This window comes from Pantherophis guttatus, chromosome 3 (genome assembly GCF_059756535.1).
Source record: "Pantherophis guttatus breed Tessera chromosome 3, ASM5975653v1, whole genome shotgun sequence".
Lineage (NCBI taxonomy): Eukaryota > Metazoa > Chordata > Lepidosauria > Squamata > Colubridae > Pantherophis > Pantherophis guttatus.
This window is the reverse complement of record NC_142065.1, coordinates 126,756,446-126,775,579: the sequence shown is the minus strand read 5'-3', so window position 1 is coordinate 126,775,579 and position 19,134 is coordinate 126,756,446. Positions and strand designations below refer to the sequence as shown.

Here is a 19,134-nt window from a genome sequence, read left to right as displayed (position 1 = left end):
ATTTGGAAAGGCAGCCGGTAAAAGAACCTTGGTTTCGGAATACAAGAAGTTGAATGTTCAGCTGGCTGCCCCCTGAGGGAAGAACGGGCCCATTTTATTAGATTTCAGACACTGCTTATTACAATACAAACTACTTATTTAATTACAAAATCAAAGCTCCGAGCTCAGGTTCAGTTCTGACGAGATTATTGTTATCTTTCCTCTCTTAAGGGGGAGGAAGCGAAACCCCCCCCCCCAGGAAACGATCTTAGAGGATCCTCTTGTCTGTCTGTCTGTCTGTCTGTCTGTCTGTCTGTCTGTCTGATAATTCAGCGCGGAGATCACTTAACGCCCGTCATCTGGAAGTGGCGCGTGCAGGTGGGGTCCACCCTGAGCGGCTCTTTGCTGTCAAGGAAGCGCAGGGAATGATTATGGGCTCAATTGGAATAAGCAGGTAGCTAAAGACGTCGTTTTTTTGGGGGGGAACGTCTTCTGGAGCCCACGGCCTCCCGACAGTCCCAGGAGGAGAGAATCCTGTCCCTTTTGAGCGGAGGAAATCGTGTGAACGGAGCGGAAAAGCAGGCCGACATTTGCACAAAATAGGCAGCCAGGGACAGCCACGCTTTCGCGAAAAAGAGCCGCGGGGTCGGCATCACAAAACGCCCTTCTGCGGAGTTGTCACCGCTTTTCCCTTTTCGAAAAAGCTGCATTATTTCCCGCACATGCAACTCCAGGTTTGGTTGTGGGGGGAGAGAAGGGCGGACCCGACACGTGTCTAGTCTTCAAAATTACCAAGGTCTATTGCAGAGATCTTCGGGTGTCATCTTCGTCATCTGTATGTATGAACACAGTTTTAAGCGCATTGGTCAGAGTCTGTATGTCCTCTTGGGGGTCTTTTCAGATACCACAGTACTTGGAGCTGTGGCAGTAAACTCAACCGGCTTACTCCCGGGTTAAAAACAAGCTCATCAGCCTTAACCTTTCCTTTAGGTATAATAAGCAATTAGAACAGCTAACTTAATTTCGACCTCACTTTCTTCCGACGTCTATTACAGCAGCGAGTAACGTTTAGGATAAATTCATTCTGCGTTTGTCCCGCTTCGGGATCAGGGCGGCATCTCCCAAAAGTTTCTCTGTCTGATTTTATGGGCTGCGGAATGAGATTCGACGCCTTCTAACACACACAAACACACACAGAGAGAGACATCATGTTGCGATCCGCGCGCTTTGAGAGGCGAGATCAGAGCCCTGCACTAACTAAAGGCATCCTCCGAAATAACCGCCACGATCCACTGCGCTCATGGCAGGATCCGATTTTGCGGAAGGCTGAGGATGTAAGCCTCGGCGTGCTCTGCCTTGTCCTAAATAGATGCTGCAGTCGGCGGGGAATGGAATGGCGCGTTTACCTGGAACCCCACCGGGCCAGATCAACTGAGTCAAGAGACCCAGGAGCAGCGCCGGCGAAGTGGATCGCCTATATTCTATAAAAGGACGCTGCCTTGCAGGGTTATTGCAAGTGGGAGGAAAAGCGCGCCGGCGGCTTCCAAAGCCATCTTAATGGCAAGCAATCTTCGGCTGGGGGGGGGGGGCTCGGCTCAATTGCAAGCAATCTGTGAAGCCTCCTGTTCCCGGGACTCTCCTGAAGAGGTAAAAACCCTCCACCTCGCAGCGTTCCGGGGTTTCGTTTTTGTTTTTTTAAGCAAAAGCACCAAAACAGCAAAGCGATCACAATCTTACGCTTGACTGGGGAGAGTGGGGGGGGGAGAGAAAAAGCCCTGCGGAGGAGTCTTTTAACTGCCCCTCTCTCTTCCCCACCCCGCTGCAGGGAAATGAGAGCGGGACAAGTTCCGTTCTTCAGACCGTTTTTTTCCCCTAGAAACAAGTTTTCTCTTATTGTGACAACACGCGTTGTTGACCTTTGAAGTCAGGGCAGAAAGAGAGCAGCGAAAATTGGAGGGGACAAGCTCATCCCCTTCCTTTTGGGACAACCAGCCCAACCAGTCTCAGAGTGGTAGAAGAAGGGAGAGAAGGCAGCTACCGGACTCTGAAACTAGCATTTCGTTAAAATTAGAAGCAGGCAGGGGGGTTGTGCTAACCAACAGAAGCTGAAGGCAAAGGAAACTTGGAGAAGGCTCTTGGAAGGACAGTCGGATGGTGAAAGATTTGGGCCATTGTCTGGGCTGCAAAGCAATGAGATATTACAACAATAGCATCGTTCCTTAACATCATTTAAGAAGAGTTTGGACCACCATTTGTGCGAAACGGTATAGGGTTTCCTGCCTGAGCAGAGGGTTGGACTAGAAGATCGTCAAGGTCCCTTCCAACTCTGTTATCCTGTAATCTAAATGGCTTCCTCATTGGGGGGGAGGGGGGAGAGAGGAAAAAATGAAACCAAAAACAGCCAAATATGAGAATTGCCACGTTGTCCTTTGGCTGCACGTTAACACTTTTAATGTTATCGCTGGTCTCCGTCTTCCTCGTCTCCAGACTTTTTAAAAAAAATACAGGTCTGTCTAATTGGGGGGGGGGGGAATCCCTCAAAGTTCTCCTGCGAGTTGAAAGAGACCGAAGTGAAACTTTGGCCGATCTAGCGGAGGATTCCTAAATTAAACCTTCATTAAAGCTCAGCGGTTACACGCACCAGATTGTGCGGATTTAGTTCAGAAGGTCTGTCCGGTAATCTTAGCCGTATTAGGTGGGAAATGGATCCCGGTCTTCTCGGAAGGCGCTTACACCGCAGAACGTCCGCAAGGAGGGTGAGAGGAGCTTCCATTAGGGACCACTCCGCGTTGGTATTCTTTCTCCGCTTCGACCCCGAGATTACACCAAACCGGCGAAAATTGACAGCGAAGAAGGAAGCATTTCTCAGCCTCAAGTCTTCCAACTTTTCCTATATCCCAGATCTAAATTCCAGCAAGGGGTTGAGTAAATTATGAAGATCCGAGGTAATTCGTGAGTTTATAAACAGCAAAGTTAAAGATTTCCTAACCTTTGCCACGGAATGAATTTAAAATAAAACCAAGTGGAATGTGCATATTTGCTGTTAAAAAAAAAAAAAGCTGGAATATAACAAGGAGAGGGGGGGAGGCAAAAAGACAGAAACGTGGAGGTGAAACTGTTATGTAAGTGATAGATCTTAGGGGAAAAAATGTTTCTTTATAAAGATCCCCAGAAAAAGAAAAAGAGGCAGTTTAGTCTAGCGATTAAGGCACCAGGCCAAAAACCAGGATCTGTGAGTTCTAGTCCAACATTAGGCATATAAGTGGGCTGTGACTTTGGGCCAGTCACCTCTCTCAGCCCAACTCACCTCACATGGTTGAAGTTGTGAGAAGAATTGGAGGAGGAAGGAGTATTAGATATGTTCAGGACTTAGAGTTATTTATAAGAATAATAAAGAGAATTAAAAAAAAAAAAGCTTTTTTAAAAAAATTATGAGTCTCTGCATTTTCCCCAATCATCTGACTAGGAGAATTGATTTGTACCCTAACTGGGGAGGGAGATTGCAAAGCCATTCTTTAACGTATTTTAGTCTGGATTTTAAAAAGAAAACACCACTGTGTTGTGTTTAAATATGAAATTATTTTAACACCACATGTCATTCCTAATAAGAAATCTGTTTTGCCAGCCACACAGTGATGCACGTGGTTGAGTGTTGTTAATTCCAATCTCATTGTAATCTGGGCTAGTAGAAATATTACTAAATGTCCGATAGTACTATCTACCACTGAAATGAATTGAAGGGATGCAAACCTAATATAGCATCTTTTATGTTAATCCAATTGGGGGAAAAATAGGCACATCTTTGATTTCCATATAGCTGAAGCTTTCGGGGTGAATTTCTCCATGGACTGGTCCTCTACTATTTCCCACAGATCAGTATAAAATATTGTGTACTCTAAATTATTTCTTAAATGCAAAAAAATAAAAAAAAATAAATGCACAGACACTCAACGAAATAAGGAGTGGGGGAAATCTTTCAATAAATTCATTTGTGTCTGCATAGTGAGCTAGTAAGCAGTTTTCACTTAGTTGGAATAACTTCTAGAAATGAGAATTAGCCTGAATAATTTAATTGGACATATTTAACTGGCTTACCAAAATCCAAAGATGTATTTTAAAACATATTTATTTTGAAACCCAAGTCATTTATGTATGTGGGAACTTCAGGGAAAGAAAGGGAATCCCATTCAGTTAAGGATATTCCATCTCTCCCCCCCACCCCACCCCCTGCAAATTTGTCAACTTGTCCCAACAGTGTCTCTCATCTTTTGGTTAAGCTGTTCTAAGCACCAAGGGACTAAGTTGCAAATACCTAAAATGTTTCTAGCCTTCCTATAGCTGCAGCCTTCCCCTCCTTCCACCAGCCCTCTTTCCCTTTCTCTCTCTCTCTCTCTCTCTCTCTCTCTCTCTTTCTCACAACTCCACATTCTTTATCCAGTTAACATTCCCTTGGCTGAAGTCTGAACTATCTGAGATCACTTTCAAATGCCCTTTCTAACAAGCCCCTGAGCCAGAGGCCACTAATTTTCAGTGAACAAAAAGCCACTGGAGAGAGTCCCGTTTGTCAATATCAACTGTTCCAGCCATTTGCCATCTTCAGACACATCGGCCTATCTGAGCTGGCAGATGTTTAGACAAGATTTTATAAATGGTTCAATATCAGCCCGTAATGAACCCCAACTGACCATTGCAAAGCAGCTAAAAGCATCCAGGATTTCTCCTGCTGGGATCTAATAATGCTCTCATGCCGGAACATTATTAATCATGGAATAAAATAGATGAGCCTCTTGAAAAATAAGTGTATGATTGATTAAAGGGCAGTCTAAGAAGCTATTATTCTTGTTTCATAACTGTAAGTTATATTCACTCAATTTATCTTTGGAAAAGAAAATAAATGGTTGTTTGTCTCTTTATTGAAATTTTACTATATGGGAATTCTCATTATTTGCTGGGGTGGGTGGGAAAATGGAGACTGTTGAGTTTCTTCTTTTTCCTTTTTTTTTTTTTTAAAGGCCAAGATGGATGTCTTAAGTGATTAGTGCGTTATAGAAATGTGTAGAAAGCACTTGAAATGAGGGAGGATATTTTTTACTGGGAGGATTTCTTACATTGTTTTTACTTTTTGATTAAAAAAATAACTGCATTTATTTAAAATTTGGGTTAAAACAACATTTTGTATGAAAAATGTTGGTTATTTCTATATGTGTATCTATATAAATTGATTAAATTTGAAGGTTTTTTATTTTCATAATAGTTTAAATTTAAGTTTTATTTAGTCACATTACTAAACAAATTCAAAAGATATAACATCTCTGTAATGCTTTGCAAATTATCATACATTACCAAATATGCATATTTATAACCAGTAATATGGAATAAAAAGGCAGCACCTTGTTGTAGACTAATCTGTTTTATTTACAATTATAGATATAAATTAGTAAAGAATTCTTGTTAAACAACAAGGGATTGTATAACCATCAATGTTTCAAATAAAAACCAGGCATAATTTATTTACAAAAGACTTGGGATTCCATTGCAATACAACTTGCATAAATTACTAGAAGATTTTATATCATTACAAAAATAAATATCAAATATGTTTCATTTTGTAAGTACTTGCAGTTTCTTTAATTAATCCCTACTGTATGTATTTTATACAAAGAGTTTGTACAATAAGTCCTATCACACCTACAGAATATAGATATATAGATATATATAGATATATATATATATACCGTGGCAATGAAGTGATCAAGTCAAGATATCCTGAGAAAAAACAGATTTCCTTTTTTGTTTTTGTTTTCCTTTTTTAATCACACATACATTAGGGAAACTAGACTATACCAGCAAACGCACATTAATGTCCAACAAAATTCTGGTTCAATAATTAGAGAGAGTCTGTAGATCTAAGAGTGCTCTGTGGTCTTCTTTTATACAGTGGCACAAGATGTGATCCGGATTTAGAGTTTTGTTAGAGTTACAGATAGAGATAGATAGATTAGCTTGGGGAGAGATGATGGCTTGTTGACTTTTCTCAAAGCAATTGTGACACCTACCTGTGGACCAAGGAAAACACCAGATCATCCTCAATCTTTCATTTACACAGAATGTGTTAAAACTGGCAGCAAAGTGAAAAGGTTATTCTCCTACCTTGCCTGGGAAGGACTGGGGTAGGGGTTTTGTTGTTTTTAGGGAGTAAAGAATATTTGATCATAAGATTATTATTATTTTTAAAAATAATTTAAATTAATTTTAAAAAAAAACAAATTAACTGCAGCAGCTTGGAAATAGATGGGGAATGAACCTAGGTAATGAATGCAGATGCTCTTTGGAACCTGGCCAAGATCTATCTCATTGTCTGTCTCTGCTATTTGAAATGTATATTAGTATACCAGATAAATTAAAGGCTTATTGTGATGCGCAGTTCTTTAAATTTAAGCTCTATGTAGATACCTTATTGTACAGCTGCACAGAATCAATTGGAGTCAGAGGGTTCCTAAGCTGAATTAAATAAATAAATACAAACAAGTAGGAAGTTCTTTTGCATTTCCTACTGGTAATATAACAACAAAGGCTTCTTGCCTTCTATTATTTTGCATGCTTACTTCAAATAGTGGAGGAGGACAATGAGATCCATTCTGGCTGGATTACAAAATGAACATGATGCTCTCTTCCTACCACACCATTCATTTCAGTGAGGTCTTGGTGCAATAACTGCCCACTCCCTTATATCTTTAACTTGCAAATAACATTTAAAAAGTCTAATTTAAGTATCCATTTCAAAATGGACCGTGTTAGATAAAGATGGTGTGCATATAAAACAGCTGAACCGTTTTCTGGAAAGTGAAACAAAAGGGTAAACATGCAGTTGGAGGTTCTGGGTAATCATAGCCTTTGGTAATGGAACAAGAAATGAACATTAAGCCAATTTACAGGCCTGGGCACTGTGTCTTAGGACCTGATGCCAAACGATCCCCCCTAACTAAGTGCAACAGAATAAAAGGCAGAAAGAAAAAGAAGGGTCTCACTTACTTGCCTGGCTGCTGTGTGATTGCCCTTCTATAGATATGGTTGTACTCCTACTGTGCACATTTCAGTGGGGTCTGTCAAAATAGAAGCGTCAGTTAGTCACAGGACACAGCTGGCTAACTAGATTATTCACTCTGGGCACGGCTAGCTCCTTCTTGCACAAAAGCTCAGAGCCGGTTGTTTGAAAGGCCTGCCCCTATGGCATCATTTCTCAGCTGATGGAGATTGAAGGGGAGGGGTATAATTGCTCATTGGGAGACCACCTTTCCTAATGATCTCCTGTTTAAAGCTAAGTAAGCTCATAAGGGTTCGTAGGGTGACAGGACACCCTTAGAGGTTGCCGATTGTTGAAGCTGCGATCCTGTGCATCCAGAGTGTAATAACCCTCTCTGACATTCTGCTGACTAAATATACTTAGGCAGGGATCTCATGCACACTTTCCTACTGAGAATTTACTCATTCACAGACTGTCAAAACTTCTGCTTGTTTCAGAAAGTGATGGTGATGAGTGTTATTGCTACTATACTACTATCACATTTACTATTAACATTGTCTTCAGAATCTGAGATTTAGGAATATTAAATGTGTCGTATTTACCCAAGATGGCATTCTATCTTTCCATTTTTTTCAGGTATAAGAATTCATGAAATAACTTTAAAAAAAAAAAAAACGAGTTTTAGCACTGGTTTTAAGTAGTTTTAACAATTTAGACTCCAAATTTTGTTTGTTCATTGTTTTTCTGATTGTTTTGTCAATCTAGTTTTGCTAATTTTGGAAAGGCATATTTGCATTTCCTTCCTAACATATTAATTACTAGAAGGACGATTCTCTTGCCTCAGTGAAACGCGCTTCGGGCAGAATCTTGATTAAGATCGCAGCCCGGGACGAGGGCTGTGAGCCTAATCAAAACAAACTAGAGGCTAGGCCAGTGGCGTCTGAAGGAGTTGATGCTGCGGACATGCCCTTTTGCTTTGCCTTCTCGAGCAATGGAAAGGCCGCCTCCCCCCGCCCCCCACCCACATCGCTGGACGCTCTACTCCACTCCCGCCCGCCCCCCCCGCCCCCGCCAGTCTTATCGGGTGATCTTGTGGGCTGATCAGGAAGGCCGCCTGCTTTTCCCGCTCTTGGAGTAGGCTAAGCGGTTTTTCGATCCTTGGAAGCAAAAGGAGAAACAAAGGGTTTACCTACCTTTCTTGGGATCGGAACTGGGAGGCTTGTAATGCTGTTCGAGGTGGCCTGTGATGGTTTTCAGCGGGTTTTCCGAGCCCGCCTTCAGAGCCGCGCCGCCGCCGCCGCCAGTTAAGACCGCTTGGTTGAGTCCCTCGTTGGAGGCCACAGCGGCCGAGTTGTACCTCAAGATGCCCTGTCCCTGGAGGGCGTTGAAGTTCCCGTAGTTTGTGTAATTACTATAAAAAGGCGACGTGTAATAAATATGCCTCCCCAAGAGCGAAGAAGGCGAGTAGGCAGCGTTGTGTGGGGTGGAAGGCGGTGGGCCCGAGGGCGGGCAGCTCTGGCCCAGGCTGTGGGGATGCGAATGCGGATGCTTAAGGTCCGAGGTGGCGATTTCTGCCAGCGACCAGAGCTTGGGCTTGCTGGCTTGCGTGGTCTGGGAGGCCACCGAGGGTGAGATCCGGGCGTCCAGAGCAGCTTTGGCGGCGTTTCTGGCAGAATCCTGGCCGTGCGGGTGGCCCAGGAGCGGGGCTTCAACCCCAGTGAGAGGAGAGGAGGTGACGGGCTTAGGGGGGAGGCCTCTGCCCGCCTCGTCGTCTTCCTCGTCCTCATCGTCGTCCACGTCCTCTTCGTCGTCGTCTTCCTCGATCTCCTCGTACTTGTCTTTACACTCCGAGCCTGACTCGCAGAGCGGGTCTCCCGCCCTGCACGGGCCCTTCTCCCCATCCGATTCGGCCGAGCAGGAATGGTCGGTGAGGGAATCCACCTGCAAGCTAATCCCTGCGGCAAAGAACCAGAGGAGCTGTCAAGGGAAGAGGGCGACAGGATCAGCAGCCCCAAATCCCCGCTCTCCTGCCCAACACCAGGGAACTCCTTCCAACCCGAAGCTCGGGTGACTCTTCTAGCTTTCGCGTCCCAGCGCCCGTCTCCCTACCCGGCTCGCCAGGCCTTAAAGGGGATGCCACCCTCCGCAAGGCCCCAGTCTGGTTCAAGAGAACGGCCGCGGCTCATCTGGCCGGAACTTGGCCGGGAAGAGTCCCGCGGAGCGGCCTCCCCGGGTTTCCCTCTTTGCGCCTCTTAGGCCGACCTTTCCTGCTGCCTGCAGACACTATATTCCTAAAGCTTTTGGAAATGTAGCTTAAGGACACCAGCATTGCTATCATTATTCCTCCAGGTCTTCTATCCTATGCAGTAAATGAGGCCCTACCGATGGGAGAACATTAAACTACAGAAACTTTCTCTGAGTGCTGCGCTATTGGTGGTGGTGGAGTGTGTGTTATCGACTAAACCGGAGGGACTAAAGGCCGTCAGAAAGAGACGGCCGCTGAAAACCTCTCCCTAACTTCGCTGTTCTTGAACTCAAAATGGAACGGTCCCGAAACAGGCTGGCCGCCGCCCCCACCCCCCCAGTCCAACTCTCACCTTCATCCTCCGCCGATGTTTCGTTGCTGTCCCGCCCTTTGTCCGAGCCGGTCTCCTCCTTGCTCCGGATCCCGCCGCTCTCCCCTTCCAGGTCCTCGTCCTCATCCTCGCTCTTGTTGCGGGGCGCCCAAGTCATCTTGTTCTCTTTCTTGAGCCTCCTGCGGGCGTTGGCGAACCAGGTAGAGACCTGCGTGAGGGTCATCTTAGTGATGATGGCCAGCATGATCTTCTCGCCTTTAGTCGGGTACGGGTTCTTGCGGTGCTCCTGCAGCCAGGCCTTCAGCGTGGCCGTGGCGTCTCGCGTGGCGTTCTTCCGGTAGGCCGGGTCATTTAGCTGATAGGGGTAGGCTGGGCTGCCGTAGGGATGGTAACTGATGGCCCCGCTCATGCCCGTCGTGTGGGCGTCGTAAGGAGAACCCTGCCAAGCGCCAAAGCAAAGTGTTTACTCAGATATTTCTGCAGCTGGTGGTCGGCACAAATATATTATTAATAATAATCTATATATAATGATTTATTTTGGGGGAACACTCCTACTCATTTTCCTTTATAAATATATATATATATATAAAAGCCCCGGTGATATTGGAATCAGATTCCCTTCTCCTCCTGGAAAAACTGCTGAAATTTTCATTTAATAGTTTCAATTTATTTAACACATTTGTTTATTTTCTTCTCTAAGACCTCTTTCTACTTTCCCTCTCCATGTCTACATGAATGGCTAAGATATTTTCCTTTTTGCTGGGGTGGGGAGGGGAGGCGGGCGAGCGGGGAGGGAGAGATAGGAAGAGAGACACAACAAAACCCCCCACTTAGCAATTCAGTCCGCTAATGCATTGCAAATCCAATTTGCAAACCAGGAGATATGCACCGTTTCGAATTGGTCAAATACGATATAATTAGCATTTTAATTCACCCTTTAAACGTTTAAATTACGCTGATTTAAAGTCTGCGTAATAGGAGAATATGGAGAAGGGAAGGAATTAGTTGAGCAACTTGGTAAGTTTTATAGCCGGTTCAGAAAAGAAAAGTACAATATGCTCCAAATCTACCTAATGTTCTTAAATAACCCATGGAGGAAAAAAAGAAAGAAAGAAAGACTTGGCAACTTGCGGGTGCTTTTCTTTTGCCACGAGAAAGTCAAACAGAAGAGCATTTGAGATGGGGCTCTCATTATCCTAAATAAAGATCGCCCGGCTGGGAGAAAAGGCGAAGGTTATGGGAGAGAGAAAGACAGAGGGAGGGAGGGAGAGAGAGAGAGACTCCAGCCAAAGACGCTGGATCTGATATCTCGTATGTTGTGAAAGAAAAAGAACCCTTCGCCCCACTTTCCCAGGACCAATTGGCTCTGCTATCTTTAATCCTTCATCGGTTTGGAATAGCTACAAAATACGCACGAACGCCGACATTAACATACTTTGCAGCAATCGGAAAGTGGTGGACATCTGCCCGAAGCTGCGCGAAAAAAAGTGGGAGCGCGCGGACACACGCACATACATACAGACAAGCGCGCGCACACGCCCCGGCTTGGGGTCCTTTAAATCAGTGAAACGTCGGCACTGTAAATTACACAACCAGAAGTAAAAGTGGAGAAAAAAGAGACAAATAAGAGAAGAAGAAGAAAAAAAACTTAACAGAAAAATAGCGAAAACATAAAATAGAAAGGAAAGTGGGAAAGCAGAACCCAAGGAGGGGAAAAAAAATACAGAGGAAAAGGGAGGAGGAAGTTTTTAAAAACGCGGGGATACAAAGGGGAAAGAAAAGGAAAAGAACCGAAGAAAGGAAAAGTAAAAAAGCAGCGAAAGGTGGCACAAGCGAAAGAACAAAAAAAGAAAAGCTTCTAGAAAGAGAAAGCCGACGAGGGAAAGACAGCTGTTCCCTCCTTTCCTCGGTTCACACGGGGAGCTTAGCGCGGGGTACATTCACACGATCCCCCAGCCTAGCCCAGATGGTCTCGGAGATTCGAGTGGGGGGAGCGATGGATGAGGAGGAGGAGGAGGAGGAGGAAGATGGAGGAGGCGGCGGCGATGGTGAAGGATGGCGCCGAGGCGGGTCGTTCGCTCGCTCGCTCGCTCGTCAGTTACCCACCATGTAGGAGGGGAATCCCGTGGCCGGGTCGGTGGAGTATTGAAGCGGGCTGCTGAAGCCGGTGGCTGCCGCTTGGGCCGTGAACGCCGCGGATCCGGGATAAGGGCTGAACGCCGAGCCCGAAGATGATCTGGCCAGCTCTTCGCTCCTGGGCGCCGCCAGCGCCGACGCCCCGTAAGCCGGGCAGGAGTAGAGCGCCAGCGAGCCCGGGGGCTGGTAGAGGTAGCCCTGAGGGTAGGACATAGTTGGCCGGCCGACTGTCAGCGGGCGGGCAAAAGGAACGGAAGCGGGGGGCCTGGACTGAGCCCCGGGCGGAGAGGAGGACGGCTGGCGCTTCAGCGGCTAAGCTGCTGCTGCTGCTGCTGCCGCCGCCGCCGTGGCCGCGGCCGCCGCTGCTGCTGCTGAGCACTCCGGCCGCGGAGGAGCTCACAGCGTCCGCTCCATAGGCAGGAGGAGCCGGAGCCAAAAGGAGAGCCGGGCGCGAGGCGGAGGAAAGCCGCTCGCTCTTTCTGGGCGCGCGCGCGCGCGCTCTTTCTCCTTCTCCTCCTTTCCCACGCAGAAGTCACCCACTGCTGCAGGAGGAGGAGGTAGCGGCGGTGGGCATCTGGGCAAGGAAGGCGCGCGGGAAGAAAGAGGAGAGGAAGAGGAGGCGTCTCCCCAAACCCCGGCAGGGAAGAGGTCAAAAAGGAGGGAGAGCGGGAAGAAAACCCAGCCTCGACCGGGCTGCACCGGGTAAGCAGTCTCCGCCGGCTCCGCAATCCTTCCCTCCCTCCTGCGCTCGTAGCCCGCCAGTAAGGCAAGGCGAGCTTTCCCCCCCAGCGCCTGCGACAAGTCTTGGATTTTGGAGCAGGCATAGGAGCTTGGGAAGGCGAGGAGTTTGTGAGGAAAGGAGTTTCGGAGGGACATTGGCAAGGCGAGCTGTCCGTCACGACGACTCATCTGCATATGCGCGAAGACACGCCCCTCGCCCGGCTCCTTCCCAGATGGAACCAAGGAGGGAAGGAAGGACTTGGGCGGGACGCTGGGAAAACAAAATACAATCAAATCCCGCCCCCTCCCCTCGGCGGCTGCGGCTCAGAGAAAATCGCGCGCGGTGGCTTGAGGCCCAGCGGTGGAGCGCAGCGGCTGCAACTGAAGAAGCTGGCCGGACGCCGAGCCACGAAATGCATTCTTGTCTTTCCTCTCTCCACCCCCTCTGTCCCCCCCCCTCCCAGCTCAGGAGGGTTATATAGCGTCACGTAGTTTCAGAGCTGCCCGCGAGGGAGGCAGGAGGCGTCGAGGGAAGGGGAGAAGGCCTGCCAGCCCGCCACCAAACTAAAGGCATTCCCCATTGGCACCAGGCTGAGGCTTTGACAATTGGCATGTGGCTTCGTTCCATTGCAGACCAGCCCCGGATGGAGGCCTGCAACGGACCTCGCCGCCCCTAAATAAAGGGAGACTTGCAATTCGTGCGGGGCGGGGTGGAGACCCGCTGCAGTGCGAGAGAGAGAGAGACTAGCTTGTGAGGAAGTATCTATGGGACCCAAGAAGTTTGACAGGCTGCAACCCTAAACCCAACAGAAGCTTGGATCTAAGCTTTTTGCCTCGATCACGTAAATTAAACGGAGACTGCGTAACGCCGAATCAAATTCCAGGTGTGGAGCGCAACTCCCATTTGGATGACTAGGACACGTGCTTAGGGTAGGGTCAGGAAATCTAAACGAGCAGCAGTAGCAAGAATGGTCGGACAAAAAAAAAAAAAAAAGCAACCTTTAATCTGAATTTCCTGGGGGCACAAGCGATGATATTGGCAGGAAGCAGTCCGTATTCCAATGAAAAGAGAAGTGCTCTGTACAATTAATCCGTAGACACTTTCCATTGGGACGGGTTTTTTTTTTTTTTAATTCCTAACCTCAAGTAATTCTTTCCGAAACCCCGCGCCCCCTCCAACGAAATTCTGCCAACCCCTGCTACTTTGGGGTAGCAAAGGAACTCCATCGCCTTCTATTTTACCACTGACCTCTGGAGGGTTTTTCTCAGGCTGGAGAAAAATCTTATGTGGTCGCTAAGAATCGACACAGACTTGATGGTATATAATCATCAATGGGTTGGGGAAATCGGATCATCTCTCTCTCTCTCTCTCTCTCTCTCTCTCTCTCTCTCTCTCTCTCTCTCTCTCTCTCTCTCTCTCTCCCTCTCTCTCTCTCTCTCTCTCTCTCTCTGTGTGTGTGATTAATTTTGCGTGCTCCGTTACGATTCAGCAGCTACTACGTTTGCTTCAGTGGGATGAGTGAGGGGACTTGAGGTATCTGGTATACCCCATTTTCCCTGCCGTTCGTATCCCATCCAGACTGGCTTTGAAGGAAGCAGCTTTTTACTCGAGTGTCGTCCTTACTGGCCGCCACATGCTTAAGCGCTTGGCCCTAAAAGCCACTCTGATCACTTTAGCTGAGGCCCTCGCGGCATTGCCATGAATTGCGAAGTATAAAGAAATAGTTTTAAACGACTGGCGTTCCTCAGTGACTCGGCACAGGCACAACGTGGGGCAATCTCGATGGGATGTCTTTCCGCTCAGTGACTCAACTCAGGGTAAAGATCTAAAGAACACCACAACATCCATCCCGTCTGGTCGCCGAAGCTGCTCGGAAGCAACAATTTGCTTTCATCATCCAGCAGATGGCGGGGAGGGTGACCTGAGGTTTCATGGGGGGGGGGGGGGAAACTTAAAAGTGACAGGTGGATTTACAAATTGTGGCTGAAGCTTCCCTCGAGTCTGATCGATTACCGAATGGGGCAAATCGAATCCGCGCACTTGGGGGATTGGAGCTAAAGTGGCTTAATAACAATCTGCTTTCTAACTTCCCTGGAACCCAGTGCCTGGCACTTTCTATATCTGCACAAATTTGGTTCGAGATGCGCTACAGATCATTCTTTTTCTTCGCTCCACACCCTTACATTTGACTGCTGGAAGATCGTCCTCACTTTTCTTTTGCAATGCAATAGTCAAGTCAGGCAGTAAGTCCACCCGCTCATAAAATTGGTAGATTGACGTCTTATCTGTATTTTAAATAGTACCAGCAAATATGCAAATATCACCTGGATGAATTTAGACAAAACATGAAGCATAGCCCGGAGAACAAACTTTCTCCCATACCTAGAATACCTGCGATTTGAACGCTCTTTGGAATTAAGTCTACCTGCTTACCTGTCTATTATAATGTTTAAGACCGAAAAGTCACGAGTTGTGGCCTCTACATGAAAGATCCCTGTCCCAACCTCTGTCCTGCCCACCAAGAGTCTCCTTATTCTCGACGCCCTTGGAACGCTGGCATTGCAAAACGAATTGGGACCCCCACACAACTCTCTATTTCCTTTCTATACTAAGCAAAAAGGAATGAGCCGCTCATTTCTTTTATTTTCATTTTTGACACTTCGTAGAGCGATTCCAAATATTCGCCTTGAAATCTCCTCGAATTGGAACCAACCCTCATGTGGAAAATGGGCTACAAAGAGGAACGTCGTTGTCCTTTCCCTCCCTCTTAGAATTACCGAATATGATAATTAGAATCAAATGCAATTGGGGGAGGGGAGATGCGATTGTCTTCGTCGCCACCCTGCCCAGCAGCCCAAAGTCCTTCACCCAGAATGGTTTTCCCATTGCTTCCTCTGGTATGTTGGACTACAATTCCCATCATTCCTGTTCCTGCTGGATATTGGTGCAGGATGGGAATTAAATTATGATGGAACATGTGCGGGAGTGGGTGGGGGGAGAAGGTTAGCGAGGGTGGGTTTAGGAGCAGGTTCCAGCGATTCCCGAAGGATTTTCCTGCTAATAATGTGTCTTAAACTGGATTCTTACAGTCACCGAGCTCGGAGTGGGAGATGGGATCGAAACACATCCCGGGTGTAGCAAATTATCAATAAATTAAAGGGAATAATCAAAGAAAAAAAAAACCCCAATATCTAGACAGTTTAAATATCCCATGTCATGTTCATCTTCTTTTCCCATTATTTTGCTCTTCCTCCGAAGAGATAATGTTGCTTTTCTTGAAAAAAAAAGGGGGGGGAAGGGTGATGGTTGAAGGGGGCGGAGGTGGAAAGCGGCTAGTTTTCCAATAAGTACTTAATGAATAGAGCATTACCATTTCAAAAGGCGATCCCTTGCTTTGGGGTTGATTTGCATAATTTTTCTATGGCTTCAAAACAGCAACACTACGTTGTTGCCATGCATTTCCAAACGCAAGCAGAACGCAGGCGGTGTGACAAAGAAGATTCCCCACCCCACCCTACCCTCCGCTCTCCCACCCACCCTCAATTCGACTCCGGGGAAGAACTAACCGGAGCGTTTAGCTAAAAACGGGACATTTGGTCTTGTTTCGGAGACTGTTTACTGTAATTCTTTCTCTCCCGGAGTTGGACTGTACCGGTTTGTAAGGAAACGGCGCGTTAATCTTTCGTCTCCCACGCTTTCGGGAAATCTTCTCTTGAATGGCTAGTTTTTATTTATAAAAAACAAAACAAAACCCTACGGCCTCTCCGAGGCTTTAATTTCTCATTCCGCTATGATTATGCACCCCGTCTTTCCTTTTCCTTTCCAAAATTCGCGTAACCGACAGCGTTACACTTCAGGGCCGCCTTTCGTGCGTCTATTACTGCTAATAAATGAAAGAGATGCAAAGCGATCACAGACGCTTCGACCTTGCCAGGAGGATCCTTGTTATTTATCTAAATATTTGTTTCTTAGCAGAGGGCATTCGCCCCGTGCTTCTAAGCGCAATTAACCGAATATCCAACATTTCTCACGGTGCACTTTAGCAGAATTGAAGAAGGAGCAATCCATTATTTCTTGTCGATCAGATCTAGAAATAAAATCTAGGGCTGGGTGGAAGTACTAAGCTCCTTTTCCCAATAATTCATCCGCTCTCTGGATGACTTTAGAGCCATCCCAAGTATGAGTGTCTATAACTGGATGCAGCCAAAGTACTTAAGATCTCTTTAAATCCCATTGATTTCAGGTAGGGGAGAGCTGACTTAACTCTCTGCCACTAGGATCAATGGGATTTAATAATGCAAGCTGAAGATGGTCTGGGAAGACGTCTCGTGGAAATCAATGTGGTTTATTTTGAAGGGTATCTGCTTCTCTGGAAAGAATATCAGGACCGTGCAGTTTGAGTGATTTGATTGGCCTTGATTAACATAGTCTTCTGTGATCATCTCTGTGTTGGCCAAACTAGGAATACATCCCATTGAGCTCAATGGGGTTTGCATCTCTGTAATAGATCTGTATAGTAAGGCGCTGTTAAATTCCCTGAGAAAGTTTTGGATGAATCTGAAAGAAAAGGCAGGTAGGACTTGCTTCACTTATGAGACTGGGTGTCCCCTTCTCTCAGTGGGATTTTGAGGTATTCTAAAGGAGCTCTTGCAAGCATTCTCTCTCTCTCTCCCCCTTTAGTTGTTTGTTATCTCAGCTAGTCTTCCCTAGATAGTGTGAGCTGCGGAAGTGGGTGACATAGTCCAGGATGAGTCTTGCTAATCTGATAGCTTTCAGAGAGGACGGTTGCAACAGCTGGGAATCATGAAACTGCAGGGCAGGTTTTCAAGAAAATCGCAGGTGAAAATGTCTAACTTCAAAATTTGGCTCCCAACTCTAGTGCCAGATAACTCAACCCAATTACAGATGTTAAATATCTCAATAGTGCAGTCCCTATGGACATCCATGGAACATCAAAGTAAATATAATTCAGGATGCAGGGCTCAATCCAATGCATACTTCCTTGTGTGTAACATTCATTGAATACAGTGAGATAGCTAGTGGCATCCAATATAATTTACATGCTAGTAAATCTCTTTGAAACAAGAATCAGACTTCCAAGTTAATATACTTACAATCATCCTGGAGAAGCACAGGGCAGTCCTTCAAATGTTTACCCAGAAATGGTGTTGTGTTCATTTGAGCTAGGCATGTGGGCAAAGGGATTGCACTCCTGTTTGCAAGCCCCATGCTTTAGAAGCAGCCGTCTCCATTTCCAAACTGGATCACCGAATCATCATCACAAACAACTAGAGGAACCATTTCAAGAGTCAGTGGGTCACAAAGAGATGTTAGTGAGGTGAGAGTGCAAAATTCTTGTCTTGTGTTGCAGATGTTCAAGATTACATTTCAATTCCAAATCATCATCCAGGATATTTTAATAGCATTTGGATAACAACACTTTATAATGCTTTACATTCATGTTAAAGATGTTTCTGAAGAATGTGATCTGAATATAGTACTGTGTGAAGAAAAAGGATAATTTCTCCTCTGCACTACCTTCCCCAAGCATTTCATGTAAGGGAAGTTCAGTCATTCTTATTATGACCCTGCAAAGTGCCTCACAAATTATCAAATTTGCCTTCAAACAATACCTGTTAAAGTGGAAATAAATACAGTGATTCCTAATTCCCGCTATATTGCTAAGCTTAATTGATGCACTGCAATCTCCTTAAATATGTTCCCTATATGTTTAGCCTAAACACACTTGCTCTTTATGCATGGTTACCTCAGGGAATGTATCCATAGTGCCCATCCCTTGAAAAGTGCCTACTGCAAGAAAGCTAGCTTCAAGATGTTTAAGTTGCTGGGATGACCTCAGGTGATCTGTGAGGGCTTAGCCTTAGTGGCTCCCTTTAGACTCACTATTCTAAGACTCACCATTAAAAGAGGTCCCTGCACGAATGGGCCTCCAAGGGTAATATTCACAGCAAGGACTTCCACAGTAACTCTGGCACAACAGTATTCAGGGGAGTCACTCAAGTCACACGATCACACAAAGCTTCGGCCAGCTCTGAGAAATCTAAGATGCACGTGTGAACCAGCCACTTTGTTCCCTTAGGTGGCAGCAAGTCCCTTTAAATTCAGAACTTAATCTCTCCTTGATGTTATCAGGACTGTCCCTGCAGGCTGCGATCCTTAGAGGTAAAAAGGTTCCCTTCTAAGGAAATTCCATTGCAACAAATTAGGTGTTTTTAACTAAAGAAATGACTGTCCTGCAGCCAAATTGGGCTGCGGATGGTGCTGAACTGATAGCGGCTCTGCAGGCGTCAAATCAATGCCAATATATATTCACAATTATTTGAATGTATCAGATTAGAAATTTTAAAAGGCCACTTGGGCCATGGTTTACTGGTTTACTGAAGCGGGTGTAAAGGAAGTTCCATTTAATTCAGTCCTTCCCAGACTGTCCTTCCCAGATGTGTTTGACTATAGCTGCAACAGCGAGCAAAGCCAATATCATGCTGTATGTGAGTGATGGGGACTGTAGTCAAACACTTCCAGAAAAAACACAGAGCTAAGGAAATCAGGCTTGGTTCAAAGGGAAGCTGTTTGGATCTCAATCTGAAAAGCCTTTTCGCTTAGAGAACCTGTCCCTTGAAAGATTCACTCTGCAGATGATGGGAAGACTAATCAAAACTCCCAAGTAGATACCTTAG

The 19,134-nt window shown here is 46.0% G+C and overlaps 1 protein-coding gene across 4 annotated transcripts in view; it reads right to left on the bottom strand.

Moving 5' to 3' along the window:
- The window catches only part of IRX2 (iroquois homeobox 2), a 59,299-nt gene extending 45,876 nt beyond the window's left edge, over positions 1–13,423 (bottom strand). The window contains exons 1-5 of one of the 4 annotated variants that reach the window (XM_034411809.3): positions 11,686–13,423; positions 9,601–10,018; positions 8,197–8,958; positions 7,012–7,082; positions 5,371–6,035 (exon numbers count right to left, since the gene is read on the bottom strand). In XM_034411809.3, coding sequence (XP_034267700.1) covers positions 7,039–7,082; positions 8,197–8,958; positions 9,601–10,018; positions 11,686–11,928 — 1,467 coding nt within the window. In that variant the 5' untranslated portion in view covers positions 11,929–13,423 and the 3' untranslated portion in view covers positions 5,371–6,035; positions 7,012–7,038. Of the gene's footprint in view, positions 1–5,370; positions 6,036–7,011; positions 7,083–8,196; positions 8,959–9,600; positions 10,019–11,014; positions 11,562–11,685 lie in introns of those variants that run through there. The other 3 variants (XM_087890219.1, XM_087890217.1, XR_015733222.1) reach the window with 3 other exon arrangements.
- Between the last annotated feature and the right edge of the window lie 5,711 nt (positions 13,424–19,134).